Source organism: Acomys minous (genome assembly GCF_964271855.1).
Source record: "Acomys minous genome assembly, chromosome: 2".
NCBI lineage: Eukaryota > Metazoa > Chordata > Mammalia > Rodentia > Muridae > Acomys > Acomys minous.
This window is the reverse complement of record NC_140484.1, coordinates 1,868,041-1,890,395: the sequence shown is the minus strand read 5'-3', so window position 1 is coordinate 1,890,395 and position 22,355 is coordinate 1,868,041. Positions and strand designations below refer to the sequence as shown.

Sequence of the window (22,355 nt, the reverse complement as noted above, 5' to 3'; positions counted from 1 at the left end):
ATTTACACAAAGAGTTTTTTAGGGGAGCAAAATAACCCTAAATACAAAGACAAATGGTTTCGACTTCTTGCAGGGACTTCAACGGGCGTGGAACGCTGCTGAGTCCCAGCTAAACTAATGAACTGTCTAGGGCGGCTTTTGTCCTGATTCTGCAAAAGGCTGATGTATCTCCCTGCAGGACCACACTGTCCTCCCATCCCGGCAGCAGGTCATTTTGACCCCACCCCCCTCTAGATTCATATCTGCTGCCGTGACAGAGAGAAACACAGCAAGGTTTATTTGGTCACAGGTCGTGGCTACAGCTGAGGCGGGGGTCAAGGCAGGATCTTGAAGCCAGTCACATCACACCCACAGCCAAGAGCAGAGAGAAACAAATGTACAGCCTTGTTTGACTGGTTGCTTTTTCTCAGATAACATCCTCTTTTACTACCCAGGACTCCTGGCCTATGGACCGATGTGGCCCCCAGTGACCTGGGTCTTCCTACGTCTATTAGCTGTCAAGATAACCCCCACAGACATGCCCACAGGCCACCTGGATCTAGGCTCCTATTATGACTCTTTCCAGGTGACTCTAGCTAGTATCAAGTTGATAGTTAAAACCAAGCAGTGTTCCATCCCACACCCAGACGACGTCTGCAGTCAAACAGGGCCGAGGGGCCCAGCAGCTGGAAATGGCTTCTACTTTATTTCACAGCTTGACTGAGACTACCTCTCCACCCATTGGCTGGGGATAGACAGAGGGGCTGGAGGGAGTGGAATCTCCTTTGATGTTTGTGGGTAGCAGAAGGCAAAGCAGGCTTTAGTTCTGATTCGAAGCAGCTCTAGAGTCCTAGGAGACAGACTTTAAAAACAAACGAACAAACAAACAAACTCTCGAAGGGCTCTATCCTGTAATTCCAAAGCCCCAACGTTATTTCTCTATATACTTCTCACAAACTCGCAGTGATAGTAAAATGCTGGGCTTTTCCGCCTGGCAGAAGGGAGGAGCAGCGTGGCTACCGCCTTCCTTTAACCAAGAGGGAGCGACGCTCAGCTCTGTTCTTGGAGCTCCCTCTGGTGGCCAAGCCAGAAATGATCAGGCTCCGGGTTTGGGGAAGCTCACCTTGCTGGAGGCTTCTAAGGACTCCAAGGACCAAGGGGGAAGAAACGCTCTCTTGCCTTTGGAGGGCATGGCACAGGGCCAGCTCTGCCCCTGTAAAGCAACTGCCTGCTCAGATCTGAAGAACTGCAGTCCTCTGATGTCGGGCTGCTGATGTGCGTGTGCGCGCGTATGCGTAACCCTAATTCACACTTCCTAGATTAGCCTCAGCCCTGAACCCTGACACCATCACTTCCTGGAACAGTGGGACGGTCCTTGGCTGTCTTTGAAGGACACCCTTCTTCCGGGGTCACCTCTGAGGCTGACACCGGGTGGCCAGCAGCAGCAGCCGCTTCCCCTGCCTGGCCCTGTGCTCTCATAGTCTTGACAGACAGTGTTGGCTCTGATCACCTGCTGGCCTTACGTGGATGCAGGCTTGCCATTCTGCTCTCAGGGCATAGGTGGTGGTGACTTGAAGCTCCAAGCTCTGAGCTCTTGGCCTGTGGGATGGGGCTAGAGGTGGTGGGGAGACAGAAAAGGATGGGGCCACAGCCAGCTGTGCTGGTTACGTCAGAACCTTCCCTTGCCTGAAGCTCAGGGAGCCCAAGGAAGCAAGAGGCTATACACAGACAACTGCTGGGCAAGAGCCAGGCCTGCGTCCCTGGCTGGGCTCTGTAGCTCTGGGCTTGTGTAGATCTCTCTGATCTAGGCTCTGTATTTGTCTAATAGCCTAGCTGGAACGGTGTCTTTCCAAAAATCCCTTTCCATTCTTATTATCTTTAACACACACACACACACACACACACACACACACACACACACACTCACACAGCGAGAGAGAGACAGATACTCAGACAAACACAAATGTATACACATATATACACATACATAAACATATACACACATATACCACAAGTGCAAGCATACACGCATACATACAAATACACATCTGTGCATGCTGACACACAAACACACATACACATATGTACACACACAAACACACATAGACACATATTTCAGGAGAGGCCCCCTGTGGATGGGCTTGGGAAGTGCTTCTAAAGAGGGATGCACTGCCTGCAGGAAACACATTTGAGGATACCGGGGTCCCGCTTGTGAAAAGTCCAGGCTCCGTCACTTCTGCCTCTCACAGAGTGTGAATCAGCGCACGGCATCTTCACCTCAAAGCTGAGGCCCTGGGTGGATGGCGGCAGCCGGTGCAGGGCGTGGGCATTTGCTTGGCTGGGTCTCTCACTAGTGAAAACATTAAATATTTAGGTCTCCAGGAGACCGTTTAACTTGTGCAGAAACTTCACCTCATCCCTGTGATTTCTGTTTCAATAAGATTAACCATACAGGGGTCACAGGACAGACTCCGTGTCTGCGGCTTCTCTCTCAGCAGCAGCTCCCCAGGTGGTTCCAGCACTCAGCTCTGTCCTGGTGCTCAGCCACTGCCCACATATGACATAGGCAGGAAGTTCCATCCCAGGGCTGTTGTTCTTTGTGACCTGCTAGTGTGTGTGTGTGTGTGTGTGTGTGTGTGTGTGTGTGTGTGTGTGATGTATGTGTGAGTTGTGTGTGTGTTATGCGTGTGTTCTGTGTTATGCGTGTGTTGTGTGTTTGTGTTGTGTATGTGTTGTGTGTATGTGGTGTGTGCATGGTGTGTGCATGTGTATTGTGTGTGTGTGTGTGCATGTGAGTGCAGGTGCCCATGGAGGCTGGAAGTGATGGAGTTATGTGCATACACACACCACAGTGTATAGGGTTCAAAGGACAGTTTTCAGGACTTGGTTCTTTTCTCCCAACACATGGGTCGTAGAGATCAGACTCGGGTGGCCAGGCTTGGCAGCAAGCTCCTTTATTCTCCAAGCTGTCACACTGGCCCTTGACTTCATTTCTTAGATGTATTTTCAGCTCACAGAGCCTGAGCTTTGAGATGAATCACTGATTGGAGGCCCCTCCCTCCTCTCCTTCCGGTCCCGCCCTCACACTCCTTTCCCCATTTCCCTCCCCTTCTTCGGAGAACGGGAGCCTCCTCCCATAGGTGGTACCAACCCACTCTGGCACATCAAGTCTCAGCAGGACCAGGTACATCCTCTCCCACTGAGGCCAGACAAGGCAGCCCAGCCATGGAAAAAGGATACAAAGGCAGGCAACAGAGTCAGAGACAGCCTCTGCTCCCGTTGTTAGGGGACCCACGAGATGACCAAGCTGCACATCTGCCTCCTATGTGTAGGGGGCCTAGGTCCAGCCATGTGTGCTCCTTGGTCTCCATGAGCCCCCATGGGCCTAGGTTAGTTGACTCTGTAGGTCTTGCGGTGTCCTTGATGCCTCCAGCTCCTTCGATCCTTCCTCCCACTCTTCCACAGAACTCCCTAAGCTTGGCCTGTTGTTTGGCTGTGGGTCTCTGCGTCTGTTTCCATCCGATGCTGGATGAAGCCTCTCAGAGGACAGTTATGCTAGGCTCCTGTCTACAAGCCTAGCAGAGTGTCACTAATAGTGTCAGGGGTTGGCGCGCTCCCGTGGGCTGGGTCTCAAGTTGGGTCAGGCCTTGGTTTGCCTTTGGCTCAATCTCTGCCCCATCTTTATCCCTACACTTGTTGTAGGCAAGACAGATTTTGGGTCAAAGGTTTTATAGGTGAGTTGGTGTCCCCCTCCCTCCACTGGAAATCCCACCTGGCTACAGGAAGTGGCAACTTCAGGCTCTATAATCCCCACTGCTAGGAGTCTCAACCAGGGTCACCTCCTGGGAGCCTTCCTTGACCCAGAGATGCCCCCCAGACCAATTTCCATCCTCCCCCCCCCCGTCCTCTCTCCTCCCCTGCTCTCCTGCTCTCCCCACACCTGATCCCCATCTCCCCATCCATCACCCTCCCCACCTTTTCTCCCACTCAGTTCCCTCCCTTCATCTACTTCTCATGTCTGTTTTATTTCCCCCTTTCAGTGAGATTCAAGCATCAAAGAAGCTAAGGGCCCAAGGGCGGGTGCTTGAGTCTTACATTCCATGTCTTAATGTGGACGCACGGCCAGCATCTCGCACTGCAGGTACACGTGTGTGACAACTGCTGAGCCCGCACTAACATACCTCTGCCACATAGGGTTCACAGTAGGGTTCACTTCTGTTCCACAGAGTCCGTGAGTTTAGGGAAGCAAATTGTGATATGTATCCACTATACAACACCACACAAAACTGTTCTAGTAAAAATAGAATAAAACAAAATTCTGTGCTCTAGGCTAGAGAGTTGGCTTGGTGGTTTCTAAGGATCCAGCAGCTTCTTCTGGCCTCCTTGGTGGCTGCGCACACATGCACATGTCCACACACAGACTTACAATTAAGATATATTAAAAACCCCTCTGTGCTTTACCCACACATTCCCCTCGCCCCTCTTAGCTCTAGAAACCACTGTTTTTCTTCTGATTCTGCAATGTTACCTTTTCTGGAGTGTCAGCTGGTGGGGTCAGGTAGCCTTTCAGACCAGCTGATAACATGTTGTGGTGAAGGTTGTTAGTGTTCTGGTGCTAACTAATATTCTACTAACCTGGACGTACCAAGATTTATTCATTCATTCACCTACTGAAGGACTTCCTGGTCATTTTCAAGTGCTAGCAATTATGTAAAGTTGTTGTAAGCATCTCTGTATTTTAAAAAAATATCTATTATTTGCATATACGTGCACATGTTTAAGTGTGCCTGTGTGCCATAGCATATGTGGGGCATCAGAAGAAAACTTTTGGGGACAGTTCACCCCTTCAGTAACGTGGGGCCCTGAGCATTGAACTCAAGTGGTCGGGCCTGGTGGCAAGGGCCTTGACGCAATGACCTATCTTTCAGGCCCCTAATCAACCTGTTTATATGATTCTGTGTGGATATAAGTTTTCAACTTGTTTGCATAAATATCAATAGAGTATGGTTTCTGAATTGCAGGCTTAATTTTTAGAAAAACAAAATTTCTAAAGTGTCTGTCTTAATTTCTTTTACTGTGGCTGTGATAAAATATCTGACAAAACACCTTAAAAGAGAAGCAGCCTTGGGCTATCCCAGCTCCCTCGCTGAGGCACAGTTACTGGTGCCCTTAAAATCAGGCACCTGCTGGACATGCATTTCCTGGTGGGCCCTGTGGCTGAGTGTGTCTGTCAGCAAGTGATTCTCAAATGCGTGGGAAGGCGTGTGCTCAGTTTCCACCCCACAGGCTTATGAAAGTCTATTACCAAGCACATCTACGTGGTTCCTTCCTCCGCGGCTGGGACAAAGACGCAGCTACAGGGACTACAAAGTCATCTGTGCAGGTGAGGACAATGCCACCAGGCAATTGTTTTTTGCTAGCTTTTTCAATTCAACCACTCTTGTGTGGGCCACAGAGTGTCCACGTCTAACAAGGGCCTCACTTTGCAAGCCCTGGACTGTGTAGAGCAACAAGACAGAACCATCAATACAATGTGGCAGCCAGAGACCAACAGGTGTCCATTCCTGTTAAGTCGCCATGATGATGGCTAATTGTGCGCACACGTGTGTGTGTGAGCGCGCACGCGTGTGTATGTATGTGAGTGTTTATGTGTGTTTGGGTAGGGGGTTTAAGACAGGGTTCCTCTGTGTAGCCATAGCTGTCCTGGAATTTGCTGTGTAGACCAGGTTGTCCTGGAACTCAGAGATCCACCTGCCTCTGCTTCCTGAGTGCTGGGGGTAAAGACACGTACTGACACCACCTGCCTAGAATCTACTTTCAAAAAAAAAAAACAAAACTAGAATGAGCATCTCAACCAGGCTTCAGCGGGTATCAATCGCCTGATCCCCCAGCGGGTATCAATCAATCACCTGATCCCTCCTCAGGCTTCCTGGCTGTCCCTTTCTACATGCATTGCTTCACTCAGGCCAGGAAGAGATAAAAAGCACACCAGAAGGGGTGGATAAAGTCTACACCTTTCTGGGAAAACAGTGGGCTCTGGGGAATGAATCTCAGGCCTTTCTGTTTACAGGGCAAGCACTCATTGCCTGGGCTGTCTCACAAGCACAGTGCTGGCTAATGTGGTACCCTCACCTCCCTGGGATGCCAAGGGAACCAGTACAATATCATTTCCATGATGGCTTGGGGAGGGCCTATCCATATTTCCATTTTCAGCCTGAATAAAGCATACACTTTCACCAAAATGGGTGAACGCCATCCAATCCATTGAAACATAGGTTAAGAACGTAGAAGAAGGGAGGATTTGTGCTCGGTTTGTGCTGGGACAAGCATGCTCCTCAGCATCAGAACTCTGAGATACCAGAACTCCAGCTTTCGGGCCTAGAGACCCCAGGCCTTACCCCAGGGAGCGAGCGACACTCTGCACTCCCAACCATGTTTCTCTGAGCCTCATGCTTCCTGACAGATCTGTGTGTGTCTGTTACATCTTTTCCCTCTGTCGCTGTGACGTAAACAACACAAAAGAGAATGGTCTCATTCGGGCTCACAGTTCCAGATTGGCAGAGTCCATCACCCACCAGGGCAGGGAAGACGTGGTGGCGGGAGCAGACAGATGACAGCATGGCATCCACACTCAGGAAGCAGAGCAGAGCAGGCAGGGGAGTGAGGCCATGAACCCCGGTGTGGTACTTGGTACTTCCTCCAGCAAGGCTGCACCTAATTGCGCCACAAGCCACTGATCAAGTGCTCAGACACATGAGCTTATGGGCATGTTTCATATCCAAACATCCTTCTCTGAGTACCACGCCAGTGTGTGCATTTTGGTCCACTTTTCCCACCTAGCACACTGGTCTAGGTGAAGAATTGGTTGGTACTCTTTGTGTGGAAAGGTTGTCATGACCGCCTTAGTCTGTCTCTCTGGAAGGGGGTATGTGTGTCTTTTACATGTTATTTATATACTTGCTAATTGTACAGGGTCTCCTGTTGTCCCTCCTGGCTACCTAGTTACCTCGAGAGGGAGCTAGGCATGACCTTGGACGTCCATTCTTTGCCCACCTCACATGGCCGGGTTATGAGCACGCGCCGGGACGCCGGGCGTCTGCAAGGCTGAGAGCGGGACCCTCAGCTTCATTCGTGCCAGGCAGTGAGTTCTCTGCCAGCTGAGCTATGGTCTTGCATGTCTGTCTTTTCTGAAAGGACTGTCTTTATTTTGTTAATCTTGTGGCAGGCCACATGTGACCTCTCACCAGGGCAGAGTCAAAGGGCCCCAGAGGTAGAAATTTAAGCAAGAAGTAGTTCTCGGGAGGCTGCACGTGTGGGTAGGTTGGGTCAAATGAGCGAGCCATGGAGGTCTGGCTTTCACTTCCGCCCTCGCCCTACTGACCTTTTATATTAAGGCTTTCTCCCTTCAATCTCAGCACTCTCCCCCGCAGCGAGTAAACCTATAGCGTACAAATATAAAGTTGGCTGTACAACTTGATTGCAACACAGCAATTTGATCTTTAGGAATCAATGCCACGTTTAATGTAGGCGTGTAATTGGCTTCTTGTTGTTTTTTTAAAAGAATCGGTGGGTTATTTGTGCCTGAGCAGCTTGGCCCCTGAATGTGTACGTTGGGGGAGGGGAGGGGACCGGAGAGGAGAGTACAGAAGGATATGGTGGCCAGTATCTTCAGGGCAACCTGCACTTGCTCCTGTCGTGGGCCATTCGTGATACTATATCAAAAGCCACACACTGGGGACTTTATAAAGAGCACAGATTGATTTCTCACAATTGTAGAGCTAGAGAGCCACAGTCAGGGTGTCTCTCAGTATCTGCTGACAGTGTCCCCTTGTGGCGGCACCTCGTATGGCATCACCACCAGCTGCTGAGTTAGTTCTTCACAGCTTTACATGAAGGGACCAATTACTTTACTGAGAATTAATAAGCTGTAAGGACCTTCTCTCTCTCTCTCTCTCTCTCTCTCTCTCTCTCTCTCTCTCTCTCTCTTTTTAACAATTTTTTAAAAATTGTTTTGTGTATGCGGGTTCTTTGCCTGCATGCGAGTCTGTGTGCTGTGTACATATAGTTCCTGGGGAGGCTGGAAGATTTGTTGGATCCCTTGAAATTAGAGACAGCTGTGAGTCACCATGTGAGACTCAAACCCAGGTGCCCAGGAAGAGCAGCCGGTGCTCTTAACTGATGAACTATCAGCTCTCTCCAGCCCTAGGAGTTTATTTATTAAAAAATATTTAGATGTATTCATTAGTGGTGTGTGTGTGTGTGTACATCACAGCACCCATGTGGGAGTCAAAGAAGTAAGTCCTATTTCCTACGTGGGCTTGGGGATGGGGGCTTGGGTTGTCAAGCCAAGAGGTCACCAGAGATAGAACGAGTAGCGACTCATCAGAGAAACAGTTCTACCCAAGTCCGAGGTGCACAGGACCCTCACCAGCAGCTACATCAGCCAAGAAAAGTCCCCCTCCTCAGCAGCTGCCAGAGCCCCCGAAATGTGAGGGGCCTAGTGGAAGCCTCACGTGGACAATCACAGATGCTCTGTTTTCCAGGCAGCAATAGCCACTCTGCACAAAAGACAGAGTCCCCCAGTGGAGAATTCAGGAGGACAATTAGAACCAATCCACTCCACTCCACTATCACTGCATTACAAAGATGTGTTTTTGGCTGTGGAAGCACTGCTGACTTTTTCCATGGTATGTCCACACTGTATCTGCCCAGAGTGAGGCAACCCATTGGTCTGAGCTGCCCCAGGGCTTAGTTCTGTTTTACTGGCACTTTTGTCAACAAAACCCCTCTAGAGGAGGAAAAACACTGAGTAAGTAGAAAGTTTAGGCTAGGTAGATGACTCAGTTGGTAAAGCACTTGCCTTGCAACCCTGGGTTCAATCCTCAGAATCATCATTAAAAAAAAAAAAAAAAAAAAGACTGGGCATGCTGGTGCCTGCTTATAACCCCATTACTGGGGAGACAGAGACAGGCCAATCTCTGGGGTTTCCAGACCCGCCAGCCTAGCCTATTTGGCAAGATTCAGGCCAGTGGGAGACCCACACAGATTCCAGCATTTTGGAAGCAGTGAGCCAATGGCTGCCCGAATTCTTATTCTTGCCCAAAAGTCTAGGGTCGCCAGGCCGAGAAGTGTCAGAACAGCGTTCAGAAAGGAGAGTCCTTTGACTAAGAACTGAATATCAGATTTGGTACCTGGAAGCCAGAGCTGCAGTTTCAGAACGGGAAAGGCAGCGCAAAGCACAGAACAGTCCGCGCGAAGTCCTCCTAAAGCCCCCACCAGCAACTCTGGCGCTGGTCAGGTGGATCAATAGCAATTTGGGGCGCTAGCAGGGGCGCCATCCTAGTTGTTTGGATGAGCCGAACTTGATGGGTTCCGGCTGCTTTCCCGGTCCTCTGGGACGCTCACGAACCATCCACTTAGGGCTGGAGCCTGGCCATTCTCCGGCCACTCCCACCTTCCTCCTCCAGGCCCAGGCTGGATGCTCCAGCCTCCTTTACACATTCCTCCTGGCCTTCCCTGAGCTGTTCCAAGACCATGGAGGCTGAGGAGCCACCTGAGGCCAGGAGATGCTGCCGCGAGGCCCTGGGGAAGGCCCCGGCATGCTGCCCTGAAGCCCTGGGTAAGCTTCTGCCCGGCCTCTGCTTCCTCTGCTGCCTGGTGACCTACGCGCTCGCGGGCGCTGCTCTCTTCTCTGCCGTCGAGGGCCGCCCTGACCCAGAGGCGGAGGAGAATCCCGAGTTGAAGAAGTTCCTGGACAAGCTGTGCAGCATCCTGAAATGCAACAGGACAGGTAGGTAGGTAGGTGCCGAGGAGTAGTTGCTCTCTTGCAGGTGCTGTGGCAGGACTCTGTGAGCAACTTGCCTGTACGGCCTCCACTCCTGAGAGAATTTGGGCAAATGAGTCTCCTCTTGGGGGGGGGGCGGGCAGTGGGGAGATGAGCAGATGCCCTCCCAGGGGTGCAGTGGGGAAAGTTAAGAGCCATAAGCAGGCACTCTTAAGGCCCAGCTTTCCCCTTGCCTCGAGCTCCCATCAGCCCCACCCGGCCCCCAGGGCTTAGGGGAGGGATATAGTGGGCTTGGGGTGGGTGTCGGTCAGCGCTTGGGAATGGCACCGGCCAGGCTGTTGTTTTAGCTTAGCCTGTGTGATCTGTGGCAGCAGGGCCCTTGTTATTTTCCCAGAGAGAAGGGGACTCACCTACTGGGACCCTTTTAAAGCAGAGCTGAGAGGCAGGAGACACTCCACAGGCATCCTTACCTCCTGCCACTGGTGTTCCATCCCTTCCTTTGGTCCTGAAAAGGGATAATCAACAGAGCAAGGGATGAAAGATACAGTTACCAGAACAAGAGAAAGTAAAAGGTAAACAGAAAACTGGCTCCTCAGCCAGGGGAAGAAGAGTGATGGAGGCTGCCTCCCTCTGCTCATGCTCCTGCACGGGCCCCTGCGTGGTGCCGCTCCCCAGCTGGGGACATGGTCCCATCAGCTGGGACTGAGTGGAAGCTGGTCAAGGGAGGCAGAGTCCTGCTCAGTGGAGGGCACCCTCTCTTGCATCTGTGTCACATCAACAGTTCTGCTCAGTGGCCAGGCATGCTTGAGGTGTGTTGCTGAGACGTAAGCCTTGAATCTCCAGCAAGTGCAGGGCTCCCTGAACCAGCCCACCCCTCAGGCTCAGCCAGGGAATCTGTCCAAAGTGCACATCTCCAAGCCTTTTCCCAGATCCACTCAATCAGGAGCTCCAACGCTGAGCTGGAGACCTTCTTTGTAACAGGGCCAGGAACACTGTACAGCATGCAGTCGTGGAGCTGGGGGGGCGGGGGAGCCGAGTACCAACAAGAGTCCCATCTTAGGTTTTCTCACTCGGTCCTCCCCAGCTCCCCTTACCTTCCGTAAAGAATTCTCTCATTCACATAGCAGGAAAACAAGGCAGGAATTCTATTCCAGGCGCCTGCACCTCAGAGTCTGAGCTTCTTTCCATCTGACCACACTCCTGTGCAAATGGGGAAACTGAGGCTCAGAAAGCAGCTAAAGGCAGTCAAGGTGAGCCTAGATGCCAGAGTCTGGATTCCCAGGCTGGTGCCATTCAATTCAAATGAGTGATGACTTCCCTGTGGCTCAGGCTCTGTGCCATCCTGTTAGCCCAGGGACCAAGGCTTCCCATCCCGAGAGACAGCCTGAGGCTGAAGCTGGCAGCACAGCGTGCTCATCAAGCCTTGTGGGAGCCAGTGCACTGATTTGCTGAAAGCCCTTTGCTTCCAGTTTAGAATTCCACAAGAGAGACGGCGGAGGCTTTTATTCCTCTTTAAAATGAATAAAGAAGGCTGGACATGGTGGTGCGTGACTATAATCTGAGGACCCAGTGGCAAAGATGGGAGGACAGTCTGAAGCCAGCCTGTCCTAGGTAGCAAACTCTAGGCCAACCAAGGCCATGGTAGCAAGACCGTGTCTGGTAAAATAACAAAAAACCCGAAAGACCCAAACAATACAAAACAAAGAAAATGAATCATGAAAGGAATGGTTCAGCTATTAAGAAATCCTTCAAAGGGCTGATGCTGCAGCTCAGTGGAGTGCTCGGCTAGCAAGCCGCAGATTCAATCCCCACCGCCACGGAAACCAGCTGCGATGGCCCGTGCCTGTAACAGCAACACTTGGGAGGTGGACTCAGGAAGATCAGCACCTCAAGGTTGTCTTTGGTTATTATAGCATTGGCAGTCAGCCTGGGCTTGTCTGTCTGTCTCTCCAAATATTAGTTTGGGACTGTGGAAGGAAAGAAGGAAGGAGCCCCCCCCCACCCCCACCCCCCAAGGCTGCTGAGCTCAGGTCATACCCAGGCCCCGTGGAAGGGCTGGAGAGTTGCCAGGACCATGTGGGTAGGTGGGGCTGTGCTGCCACCCCCCCCCCATGCTCTCACTGGGCGGGACTGTCTGGACAGGTAGAGCCCTCCACTCATCACTCTGGTTTCTCCCCAGTGGTGGAAGGCAGGAGGAAGGACCTGTGTGAGCACCTGCAGCGGGTGAAGCCCCAGTGGTTCCGGGCGCCCGAGGACTGGTCCTTCCTGAGTGCTCTCTTCTTCTGCTGCACGGTGTTCAGCACAGTGGGTAAGTGTGAGCGCTTGTCCTGCTGCAGAGGACAGCTTGGCCCCCCGGGAGGCACCTGCCAGCAGGTGTGCTGGGACCCCCTTTCGGTGGTGCTGTGCCTGCCTTGGGAGATTTCCTAGGCCAGAGGTAGACCGGTCCAGCAGCAAGAAGGGCTGCTACTGGCCCATAGGCCCTAGGGGTGGGAGGCAAACTAGAAAAAACACACTCTTCCTTCTTCAGGTGGGTGCAGCCTCACACCTGGGCAAGGACCCGGTGAGCAACAGGCCAGACTGTGATCCTTCTTGTAGCCTTGACTGGCCATGCAGGAAGCAGTTGGCCCACGATGCATGGCTTGACCATCTGTGAGCAGGGCAGATACGTGATCTGCGCATGACAGAGATGTATTCAGAGGATCCTGAAAATACAGAATAGGGGCAGCTGTGTCAGCCTCGGGTGGGGGCATCCAACCATGAGACTCTTAGAGTGGCATTCTGTTGAGCCTGCTGGAGTTCCCAGGTGGGAAGGCAGAGAGGGGTAGGTGGCAGTGATGAGGACATCCCAGATGCCACATGGTGCAACCAAAAGCCTGAGAACAAATAAATGCATGGGGCTGTAAGGAGGTGACATCTGGAGTGAAGACTAAGGGGGGGAGAGGGTGCAGGTTGAGGCCAGATCATGGTGCTCCAAAGGCTTCTTATCCTAGGGACAGGGGCCTTGTCCAACAAAATTCCAACAGGGAAAAACCTGATGGCTCAGCCTGCAGGAGACCCCTATGGCCTCAGCACAGCTGTTCAGCAGGCAGGGAGTGGAATTGGTGCCCACAAATGGACTTTAGGACTCAGCCTAGGACTGTTCCTTCTAAGGTGGGGCCCTCACCTTGTGCATCTGTGAGGTGCTGCAGACCCCTCTGTATTCTGCTCAGGAAGCTGTGCTCAGGCTCTGACCCCTGAGCCTCCCTATGGGAGCCTGGAGCATATGAAGGCCCTAGGAAGGGCAGAGAGGACAGAGCTGGACATGTCCCCAGGATAAGGAGGGATTCCTTACTTAGCAGTCATCCAGAGGAGGCTTCCTTTAGAAACAGGGAGGGGTGGGGGCTTGAGGAAGGATGGCCTCTCTGCTATGAAGGTCCATTCATTTGAAGACCGGTCCTGAGCCCTGTCAAAGCCACACACCCTCTTCTCAGGGGCCACACAGAGGCCAGGATCCTGAGTAACAGGGGACTAACCTCCAAGGGATATGAGGTGAGACGTGGACTCCGCGCCAGCTCTGAGAAAAATTTAGTGATGAGGGCAGGTTGCAAGTCAGCCTGGCTTCCACCTGGCAGTGCAGCACATAGGTCTGCCGGGAAGGCCAAGCCAGGCGCTCTTAGGTCAGAGTTCTCATCAAAAGCATGGCCCCTTGCTTAGTCCCTGCCCCTCTTGGCCAGCCAGAGGCCTTCAAGAGAGCAGTCTCCCATCCTAGGAGGGTCAGGGCCCACAGGAGCCACAGAGATGCTATCAAGTGCCACGTCTCACTCTCCAGGGTGGCAGGCTGTAGCGGTCAGCTGTCGGTTTTGAAGCCTAGCCACCAGAACTCAGAACTGGGTGACCTCTAAAGAGATGTGGCCCTCTGAGCCTGATACCTGGATCTGTAGCTCCCCAACCCTACACAGACTTACCTCTAGGTCACTTGCAAGGGTGGGCTGAGACCACATGTGTTAGTGGCAGCCACAGCACCTCCAGCAGCTGCCTGACCACCTGACTTAACCCATGGACAGTCACTGCAAGAAGGGAGGCTAGGTCACCCCCCTGCCCTCCCACACACACCAGGAAGAGGCTGGTGGCAGTACTTTTTCAGAGCAGGTGTACAGCTCCCATGGCACTGAACATCGGGTTTTCTTCATCCTTGTGGCCAGTGGGTCCCAAGAGGCCCACAGGGTCTACATCTCGTCTAGGCATAGGTGCATGTAACTTGGGAATGGACTAACTGCCCCCTGTCTTCCCTGGGTTCTCTATAAACAGCCTCCTGTTCATCTCCTTCCCTCTCCCACATGGCCTTAGCAGGAGATGACCCCCTGGGTGACCCATATCCAATGGATGTACTCCTAAGTGAGGGGGCGGGCAGGTTAAGAAGAGCCAGGGAGAGTGGCTGCTCACCGGGACATCAGGGTCTGTCCCCGCATATTCTCCACACAGCTCAGAAGCTCCAAGAGAGCTTTTGCTAGCTGTGGTCTTTCAGAACCAGTCTTGGTTGTCTGACTGGAGGCAGGTAGGGTGGGTGATGTTGGGAAGAGATAGAAAGCATAGGAAACACAGCCACACACTCCAGGGCCAAGTGGTTAATATCGGCCATTAATTCTCACAGGGGCCCCACGAGTGAGGTGCTGGGACAGTTCCTGTCCTCAGGTGAGGAGTGTAGAGTCTAGGATGGCCAGGGCAGGCAGGGCGGTGATCACCCCCTCTGTTGGTTAAGTCTTTTGCTGCAACTTAGGGAAGAGTTGGTTTGGGACCACAGGTTGGAGGTGCAGCCTATCCTGGTGGGGGCAGGAGGAGGAGGAGAAGGCAGCGAGTGCCCTGGAAGCCATGGTCAGGAAGCAGAGAGCGACAAATGTGGCCGTTCAGCTTGCTTCCTCGTCTGCTCAGTAAGGGACGCCACCTCAGAGAATGTACCACCACATTTAGAGTGAATCTCTTCAGGTATCCAGGAAGTCGCTTGGTCCTGCTCAGAGGTTGGTTTCCATGGCGACCTTGTCACACTAACCGCTGAGATGAACTATCCCAAGCCCCAAGCCAAGTCCAGGGATGAGTGTGAAAAAAAGTGTGGTACAAGGGAGAAACAACCCTGAGTAAGATGCTGGGAAGAAGCCGGGTTGTCTCCCCAACACTCCCCATTCAAGAACTTAGTCAGACCTAACTCATGGGTTCTCACAGAGGTCCTAAGACCACCATAACTGGGTAATTCTGTCACAGGGACCTGACCCGTTCATTGTAAGAAGCTACGCACATCTCTGCCCTCCCCCTGTGAGACACAGGAGCATGGCTCACACTGCCCCCACCCACAAGGCTCACTGGCACTCTTTAGTGCAGCGGGTCAAGGTGTGTTGAACCCACAGAGTCTGTACAGCTGAGGAGCTTGTGAGGACTGCAGATTAATGTTTAGCTCATCAACTATGGCATTGGCAATGCCTCACCCTCCCTAAAGCTGCACCCCTTTAATGCAGTTCCTCATGTTGTGGTGACCCCCAACCATAAAACCATAAAAGTAACTGTGTTGCTGCTTCATAACTGTGATGTTGCTACTTTTATGAATTGGAATATAAAAGCAGTGTTTTCTGATGATTTTAGGTGACGCTCCCCCCCTCCCCCTGCACCTCAGTGAAAGGGTCTTTCTGCCCACAAAGGGGTCACGGCCCACAGGTTGAGAACCACTAGTCTTAACCACTCAGTCATCTTCTTGTCTCTAACATCCAAGTGCTGTGAGGACAGGCAGTGTGAGCATAGATCCCAGAGCTTTGTGCGTGGGACACAAACACTCCACCAGCTAGGCCATGTCCCTGCCCCCTCTGACTCACACTGACATCAGGGACATCACCCACACGGACTCCCAGGCCAGCTGCACATCCTAACCTCCCATCTCCCAAGGGCCCCCATGAGCCCCGCCCTACCTGTCCAAACCTAGGCCCAGGCTTGCGCAGGAGCCTTACAGGAGTCTCCAGTGGGAGTCATGGCCTCAAATCACCGACAGCATGCATTAGCTTGCTTTAAATCTCAGGAAAGCCCAAAACCGCTCCCCACTGTATGAGTCAATTAAGGAAGCCCGTGTCCAGCAGCACGCTGGAGGAGGACGGTGGGGTCTGTCAGCAAGGCCTGCGATCACTACCAGGTGTAACAGCCCCGCCTCTCCAACTCACCTGAAAAACACCTGGCCCTGATGAGATCCCCATAGGTATGGTCATCTCCTACCTGGCTCAGCCCTCTGGAATCCAGAAGGGAAACGCTGGGGCTGTTAAGTGCTTAGCTAAGTGCAGTGGAGCGATTGTATCGAAATAACAAATGCATTATAGGAAGTGTTAGTCTTCTGTTCTGCATTTCAGCATTCGGTAATTGGGGCACACGGTGCCCTCGGAGGAGACTCAACTCCTTGGTTTCCTTTCTGGAAAGCAGCAGGCCTTCTTGACTGTAAGCACCCCCTCATTCAGAGGGTCTTATGAAGCCCACTGTGGGCTGGACATGTTCGTGGGCACAGGTCTTCGAGTGAAAGATAGGTTCAGGCTCTGTTGGGGTGCAGCACTGTGACCCCAGGCAGGCCACCAGCCTTATCTGTTTATTGTCCATTAAATGAGGGCAGTAATGGAGATTGCCAGAAGTTCTACTGTGCAGGGGATTTTGATTTTGAAAAGCACTTTGCAGATTGTGCAAGCGATATTAGATTTGATTCTTTAAATCGAAATAAACTTAACTCTAAGCCCTGACCCTGGAGGCTGAGCTGCGGAGGCAGTTGCTCCTGTAGAGCCTGTCGTTAGCTTCCTGAGGTGCAGGAGAACATGAGGCCTATACCCTATTTGGAAAATGAGGTGCTTAGGGGGCTTGCTCATGGCCCGTGACATCCCTAGGGGCTGAGGGCTCTGTGGGGCTCAGACTCAGCTTTGACTTCCAATCCTCCTGCCTCAGCCTCCCAAGCAGTTGAGACTCCAGGCCCTGCTCCAGGTCTTGGGGGTTAGCTGCTGCCCTTCACTCTTGCACCTGAGGAAATCGAGGCAACAGATGATAAAGTCCCTTGGCCCAGGTCACAGAGCCCACGAGTCAGAGTAAGGTGGTCAGTTCACCTTCTCCACCACAGCACTTTCTGTCCTCTGTGTTCCTTGACTCTGACAAGCTTCTCTGAGTGGGAGCTCATTCAAAAGTCAGCCTGTTTGTGAGGGTTCAGGCGTGCTGGCTCTGTGTTCCAACTCACAGCACCTCTCCTATGTCCGAGGTACCCCTTATTTCTTTAGGTCCTTAGACCCCTCATCTGGCCAGCCCCTCTCTGTTCCATGTATGTTAGCCACACTGGCTGCCTTAGTCATTGTTTTATTGCTGCAAAGAGACACCATGATCAAGGCAACTGTTATAAAAGAAAACATTTAATTGTGGGTTTGCTTACAGTTTGAGAGGGTCAGTCCGTGAGCATCACAGCAGCATGCAGTCAGATACTGTGCTGGAGAAGTAGCAGGGAATTCTACATCATATCCTCAGGCAGCAGGGAGAGAGATGGGGGTGGGGGGTGGGGGGAGAGGGATGGAGGGGGGTGAGAGGGAAAGAGAGGGAGGGAGAGAGAGAGGGAGAGAGAGAGGGAGAGAGATGGGGGTGGGGGTGGGGGGAGAGGGAGGGAGGGAGAGGGAGGGAGGGAGGGAGAGAGACAGAGACAGAGAGAGAGACAGAGAGACAGAGACAGAGACTGGGCCTTGTGTTAGCTTTTGAAACCTGAAGCTCCACCCCTATTGACACACTTCCTCCAACAGGGCCACACCTCCGAATCCTTTAATCCTATCAGAGCCCTACTCCCTGGTGACTAAGCATCCAAATATAGGAGCCTGTGAGGGACATTCCTATTCAACCACCACAGTGGGCATCTTCTGATTCCTCACATTTGGTGGCAGTTTCACTCTGAGGACACTGGTTAAACTCTAGAATCCTCTCTAGGGAGACAGGGCCCTGAGCCCACAGTTTGGTGAGTACACAGCTGGATTTCAGTGGCCAGTCACACCCTTGGCAGATGTGCAGTGTGCAAACTATTCAGGTGGGTGAACCTGCTACGGGAACTTTGCAAATGGCCCGGTTTTGGTCCCTGAGCTAGCTAATCTTGGTCATCAACTTGGCACACCTGAGGGCGTGGCTATGGGGCATTTTCTTGATCACTATTTGAAGTAGGAGGGCCCAGCCCACTGCGGGCAGTGCCATCCGCAAGGAGCTGAGCCTGGCCCATGTAAGAAAGGCAGCTGAACACAGACAGGGCAAAGAGCCAGAAAGCGGGTTCCCCGTGATCTCTGTTCCTGTTTCTGTCTCGGGCTCCTGCTCTGGCTTCTCTTGGCAATGGACTGTGACCTGTGACCTGTGACCTGTGACCTGCGACCTGTGACCTGTAAGCCACACAAGCCCTTTCCTCCCCAAGTGGGTTTTGTCTGTGTTTTCTCGCAGCCGCAAGGAAAATGGACAACTCTCCCTCTCACTCTCTGCTCCAGTCACCTCAAGCACATTTACAATAGTTTGTTCTCTTCCTTCCTGCGGTTGCACCTCATCTCAATGCAGAACGGTCACATTGCTGGGTACTTTATTGACATCTGCTTCCCCTGAACCGGAAGCTCAGAGGGCTGGATCCTGTAAGCAGCGTTGCACATGTGTTCTCAGTGAGCACTCAGTAATCACTCGCTGAATGAATGAACACGACACAAATTAACTAGCCCTGCTACCACACGGGCCCAGCCCGGACCCCCAGCCTCCTAAGCCCCCAGGCCTCCAGCTCCCAGCCCCCCCCCAACATCCCCCAGGTTCCCAGCCAGACACACAGTGGATTTGAGCTTAATATTTATTTATTCGTGTACGCATTTACTTTCAGGCCTGGGGATTGAACTCGCAGCCTTATCATGCTGAGCTCAGGCCTTTCCCCTGCCATATACATCTAATTCAGGCTGCTCCTCCTTACTGTGTGAAGTTTTGTGTTCAGGAGAAGAAACAGCAGGTCTCGTTTGCGCCTCTGGGGGATGGTGGGAGACTGATACCAACACCAGGCTCTGTCTTGTTTCTCAGGTTATGGCCACATGTACCCTGTCACCAGGCTTGGCAAGTTCCTGTGTATGCTCTATGCTCTCTTTGGAATCCCTCTGATGTTCCTGGTCCTCACAGACATAGGGGACATCGTGGCCACCCTCTTATCCAGGGCTTACAGTCGGTTCCAGGCTCTCCTTTGCCTGCCCCACGCCCTCTCCAAGCGGTGCTCCTCCCGCCTGCCGTGCCGGAAGCTGGCAGACAGCAAACCAGTGGAAGAAGCCATCCCTCAGATCGTCATCGATGCTGGTCCAGACCAGCTCCTAGACGCCCAGCCCAGCAGGGAGCCTGCGTCTCCGAGCTGCAGTGTGGAGCTGTTTGAGAGATTAGTTGCAGAGAAGCAGAACAAGCTACAGCCGCCCGTGATGAGGCCGGTGGAGAGGAGCAGCTCGTGTCCCGAGCTGGTGCTGGGGCGACTGTCCTGTTCCATCCTCAGCAATCTGGACGAGGTGGGCCAGCAGGTGGAGAGGCTGGACATCCCTCTCCCCGTCATCGCCCTGGTCATCTTGGCCTACATCTCCTGTGCAGCTGCCATCCTCCCCTTCTGGGAGACGGAGCTGGGCTTCGAGGACGCTTTCTATTTCTGCTTTGTCACGCTGACCACCATCGGGTTTGGGGACATCACGCTGGTTCACCCCCACTTCTTCCTCTTCTTCTCCATTTATATCATTGTGGGCATGGAGATGGTGTTCATTGCCTTCAAGTTGATGCAGAACAGGCTCCTGCGCACCTACAAAGCCGTCATGCTGTTTTTATGTCAGAGGGAAGTCTTGCTGCCTTGCCAAAAGGTGGGAGCTCTGGCATCTCTGTGACAGGCATGGGCCCTGCAGGCTCCTCACCTTGTTTTGGTACAGTATGGTTAGACCCTGGGCTGTGATAATCTACCATCTGAGCTCAGTGTCCACGTCCTTCAGAATCCTGGCCACATCTTCCCGTTACAGAGGACGAGAGGAAAAAGCCATCTCCACTGGTCCTAGTCCAATCTCCTGTCCCTGTCTGCATTTGTGAAAGGTGCCATTTAAAAATACGAAAGAACCTGATGACATCACTGCTTTCTTGTGACAGGGAGGAAAAAAAAATGACCTTTGTTCTTGGCATTTGTACCTTGAGGAAAACTGAAATATTCCCAAGTAGCTCCAGACGCTTCCGATGAGCCAAAGTGAATCTGAATTTCCCTGAATGACCGCATGGCTGCACCTGACACCACCTGCCCCAGCCTGAGCTACTGACATCACTAAGTCGAGTTGTCACCTGGGAGAAATCTTCATGGCCAGATTCTAGGAGAGAACCTGCCTCACTGCTTAGGTCGTGGATGGTGCCACCCGAGGGAACTAGCTGGTGTCACTGTTGTCACATACAGGGATGGATTGGTACCCACTGAGTGGAGACAATTCCAGAGCTTCCGGGGAGCGGCTGACATGGGATAGGTACCCCACCCATATGTCCTGGCAACTTACTCCCTGTGTGCACAGTCTGGCCAGTAAAGTGTGAGCATGTGCTGGGCCAGCTAGAGACGTCAAAAGAGGGGGCACCGTTGAAGTTATTTTTATAAAACTGCGTTTGTTTCTCTTAGCTTATTTCTTCACCCGCTATCACACAGATAACTGAGACTCCGTCATACTACAAGTCTTCAGAACACAACCTGAGCAGCGTGAATCAGTTCCTAACCCTCTACGCTATTTGTCTTACTCCCAGCAAACATCCGAGCTACGCTTGCACTTCGTAGTTTTCCTCAGCTCCAGCTCCTCCCTCCTGATCTTCTGTGGAACTCTACCCGCCACTGGCCAGCAGGAAGTCCCGCCCTATTCTCTTCCTGCTCACCAATCAGCTGTAAGCTGGTTTATTGACGTATAAGAGGGACACTTGGGGAGCAGAGTTTACACAACATTTAGACAGGAAATTCTCAGAACAAACTTGCAAACAGACACAAAGGGTACAGAAATCAGCATTTAACCTACACAATAACTTTCTGCCTTCAGAGCAGCCTTCATCTGTAGACAGTGGGGTAGGCAGATGGCTCCGGCTGCTTTGCCCTTCCCGTGTGAGAGCTTGGGGTGGGGCTGGATACTGTCTTTCCCTCTTCCCAGCAGGCCTCAGGTGATCATTAGCAGGCTTTGAAGTGACCTCCCTAGTCTCCCTTTCTCACCATCCACCCCTCCATCAGGCTCTCTTGGGTCCCCTCCTGTAGAATGTACCCCAACTCACACCTGCCTCCAACCAGCTTCTGAGGACCAAGAAGAGGACAGTGAAAGATGAGGTGATTGAAAATACCTGGCGGCTGCATCTTGTCTCCTTGAGAGATTCTTGCAAGCTCAGGTGAATGCCGCAATTAGCAAACTGAGTCCCTGGGTAAGCGGTGGCTGGCGCTACAGGAAGGAGCTGAGCACAAATGCTGTGAGGTTCTGGTTTGAAGGGACAGTCTCCGGGCTTTAAGGGCTTCCCTTCAAGCCATTGCCAAAGGCAGCTTCTCAGGAGGGTCCTGGGTTTCTCTTTCCAGATCTTTCTCCCTCTTCCTCACAGGGATTAAATTCTAAACTCCTCCAATTCCTGAAGACCTACCTACCTCAGGTAACGGAATCTACAAGGTGTGAGCAAGAACCAGGGAAAAGACAGGGTGAAATTTCAGGCCAGTGCTTGGGCTTTGTGGTCTGATGTGTCCCCAAGCTCTGTTACTAAGGTCGGGTGTGACAAAGCCCCTCAAACCAGAACTCACTGAAGGCTGCTCCCTCCAAGGGGCATGATGGGGCTGGAGGGTGCCGGGTGTCTACAAGTTCTACAGACACCCACCGAACACTGGCTATTTACCCAGGTCAGCACACGCAAAGACGTACTGAGTGAATCCTCAGAGCTTTAGCAACTTCGTGGCAGCTGTGTGAACTCCTTAGTAACTTCCACCTTTCTTTTCTTGTTATCTGCCGTCTCTATCTGTCTGTCTGTCTGTCTGTCTGTCTGTGCAATATGCGCATGTGCCAAGGTGTGTGTGGGGTTAACAGAGGATAATTTGTGGAGTTGGTTCCCCTACTCTATCATGTGGGTTTCGGGAGCCTAACTCATATTGTCAAGCTTGGTGGCCATCACGTTTGTCCACTGAGGCACCTCATCAGCCCTCCTTTATTTTGAGATAGAATTTCATCTGGTCCATGGTGCCTTTGGTTTTGGCACATAGTCAAGGATGACCTTGAACTTTTGACCCTTCTGCCTCTACCTCCCAAGTGCTGGCATTATAGGAGTCTGCCACTGTGCCTGGTTCTCAGTGCTGAGGACCAAACCCAGGGCTTCGTTCGTGCCAGGCAAGCCCCTTACCCCCTGAGCTACACTCCCAGCGCTCACTTATCCAGTTAGCTAGCAATGAAAGTTTTTATGGTTCTGAAGAACTGGGTCTGTGTGTCTTCTTTCACCTCATTTCTTACTTCTGTGTCATGCAGCCTACAGGCAGCAACATATTTCCACGTGCATACTCCAGAAAATAGGCTCCCATGTCCAGGCTCAAGAATATCAATTCATGATGTCAAACCTCTCCTCA

General features: G+C 52.3%; 1 protein-coding gene and 1 long non-coding RNA gene across 2 annotated transcripts; one reads left to right on the top strand and one right to left on the bottom strand.

Annotated features, from left to right (window-relative positions):
• Positions 1-8,851: 8,851 nt before the first annotated feature.
• KCNK18 (potassium two pore domain channel subfamily K member 18) lies at positions 8,852-20,684 on the top strand. Its single transcript, XM_084768595.1, has 3 exons — positions 8,852-9,769; positions 11,943-12,071; positions 18,815-20,684. Exons 1-3 carry the CDS (start codon positions 9,514-9,516, stop codon positions 19,642-19,644), a joined length of 1,215 nt encoding a protein of 404 aa, XP_084624721.1. The 5' UTR covers positions 8,852-9,513; the 3' UTR covers positions 19,645-20,684.
• LOC311589888 lies at positions 9,693-12,046 on the bottom strand. Its single transcript, XR_014776677.1, has 4 exons — positions 11,978-12,046; positions 10,858-10,963; positions 10,174-10,268; positions 9,693-9,750 (listed from the first exon to the last, which is right to left on the bottom strand). It is a non-coding gene; the product is annotated as an uncharacterized lncRNA (long non-coding RNA).
• Positions 20,685-22,355: the final 1,671 nt, after the last annotated feature.

Coding starts and splice junctions, on each gene's coding strand:
- KCNK18 (XM_084768595.1), top strand. CDS start 9,514: ATGGAGGCTGAGGAGCCACCTGAGGCCAGGAGATGCTGCCGCGAGGCC. Junction 9,770..11,942: donor CCTGAAATGCAACAGGACAG/GTAGGTAGGTAG, acceptor GTTTCTCCCCAG/TGGTGGAAGGCAGGAGGAAG. Junction 12,072..18,814: donor CACGGTGTTCAGCACAGTGG/GTAAGTGTGAGC, acceptor CTTGTTTCTCAG/GTTATGGCCACATGTACCCT.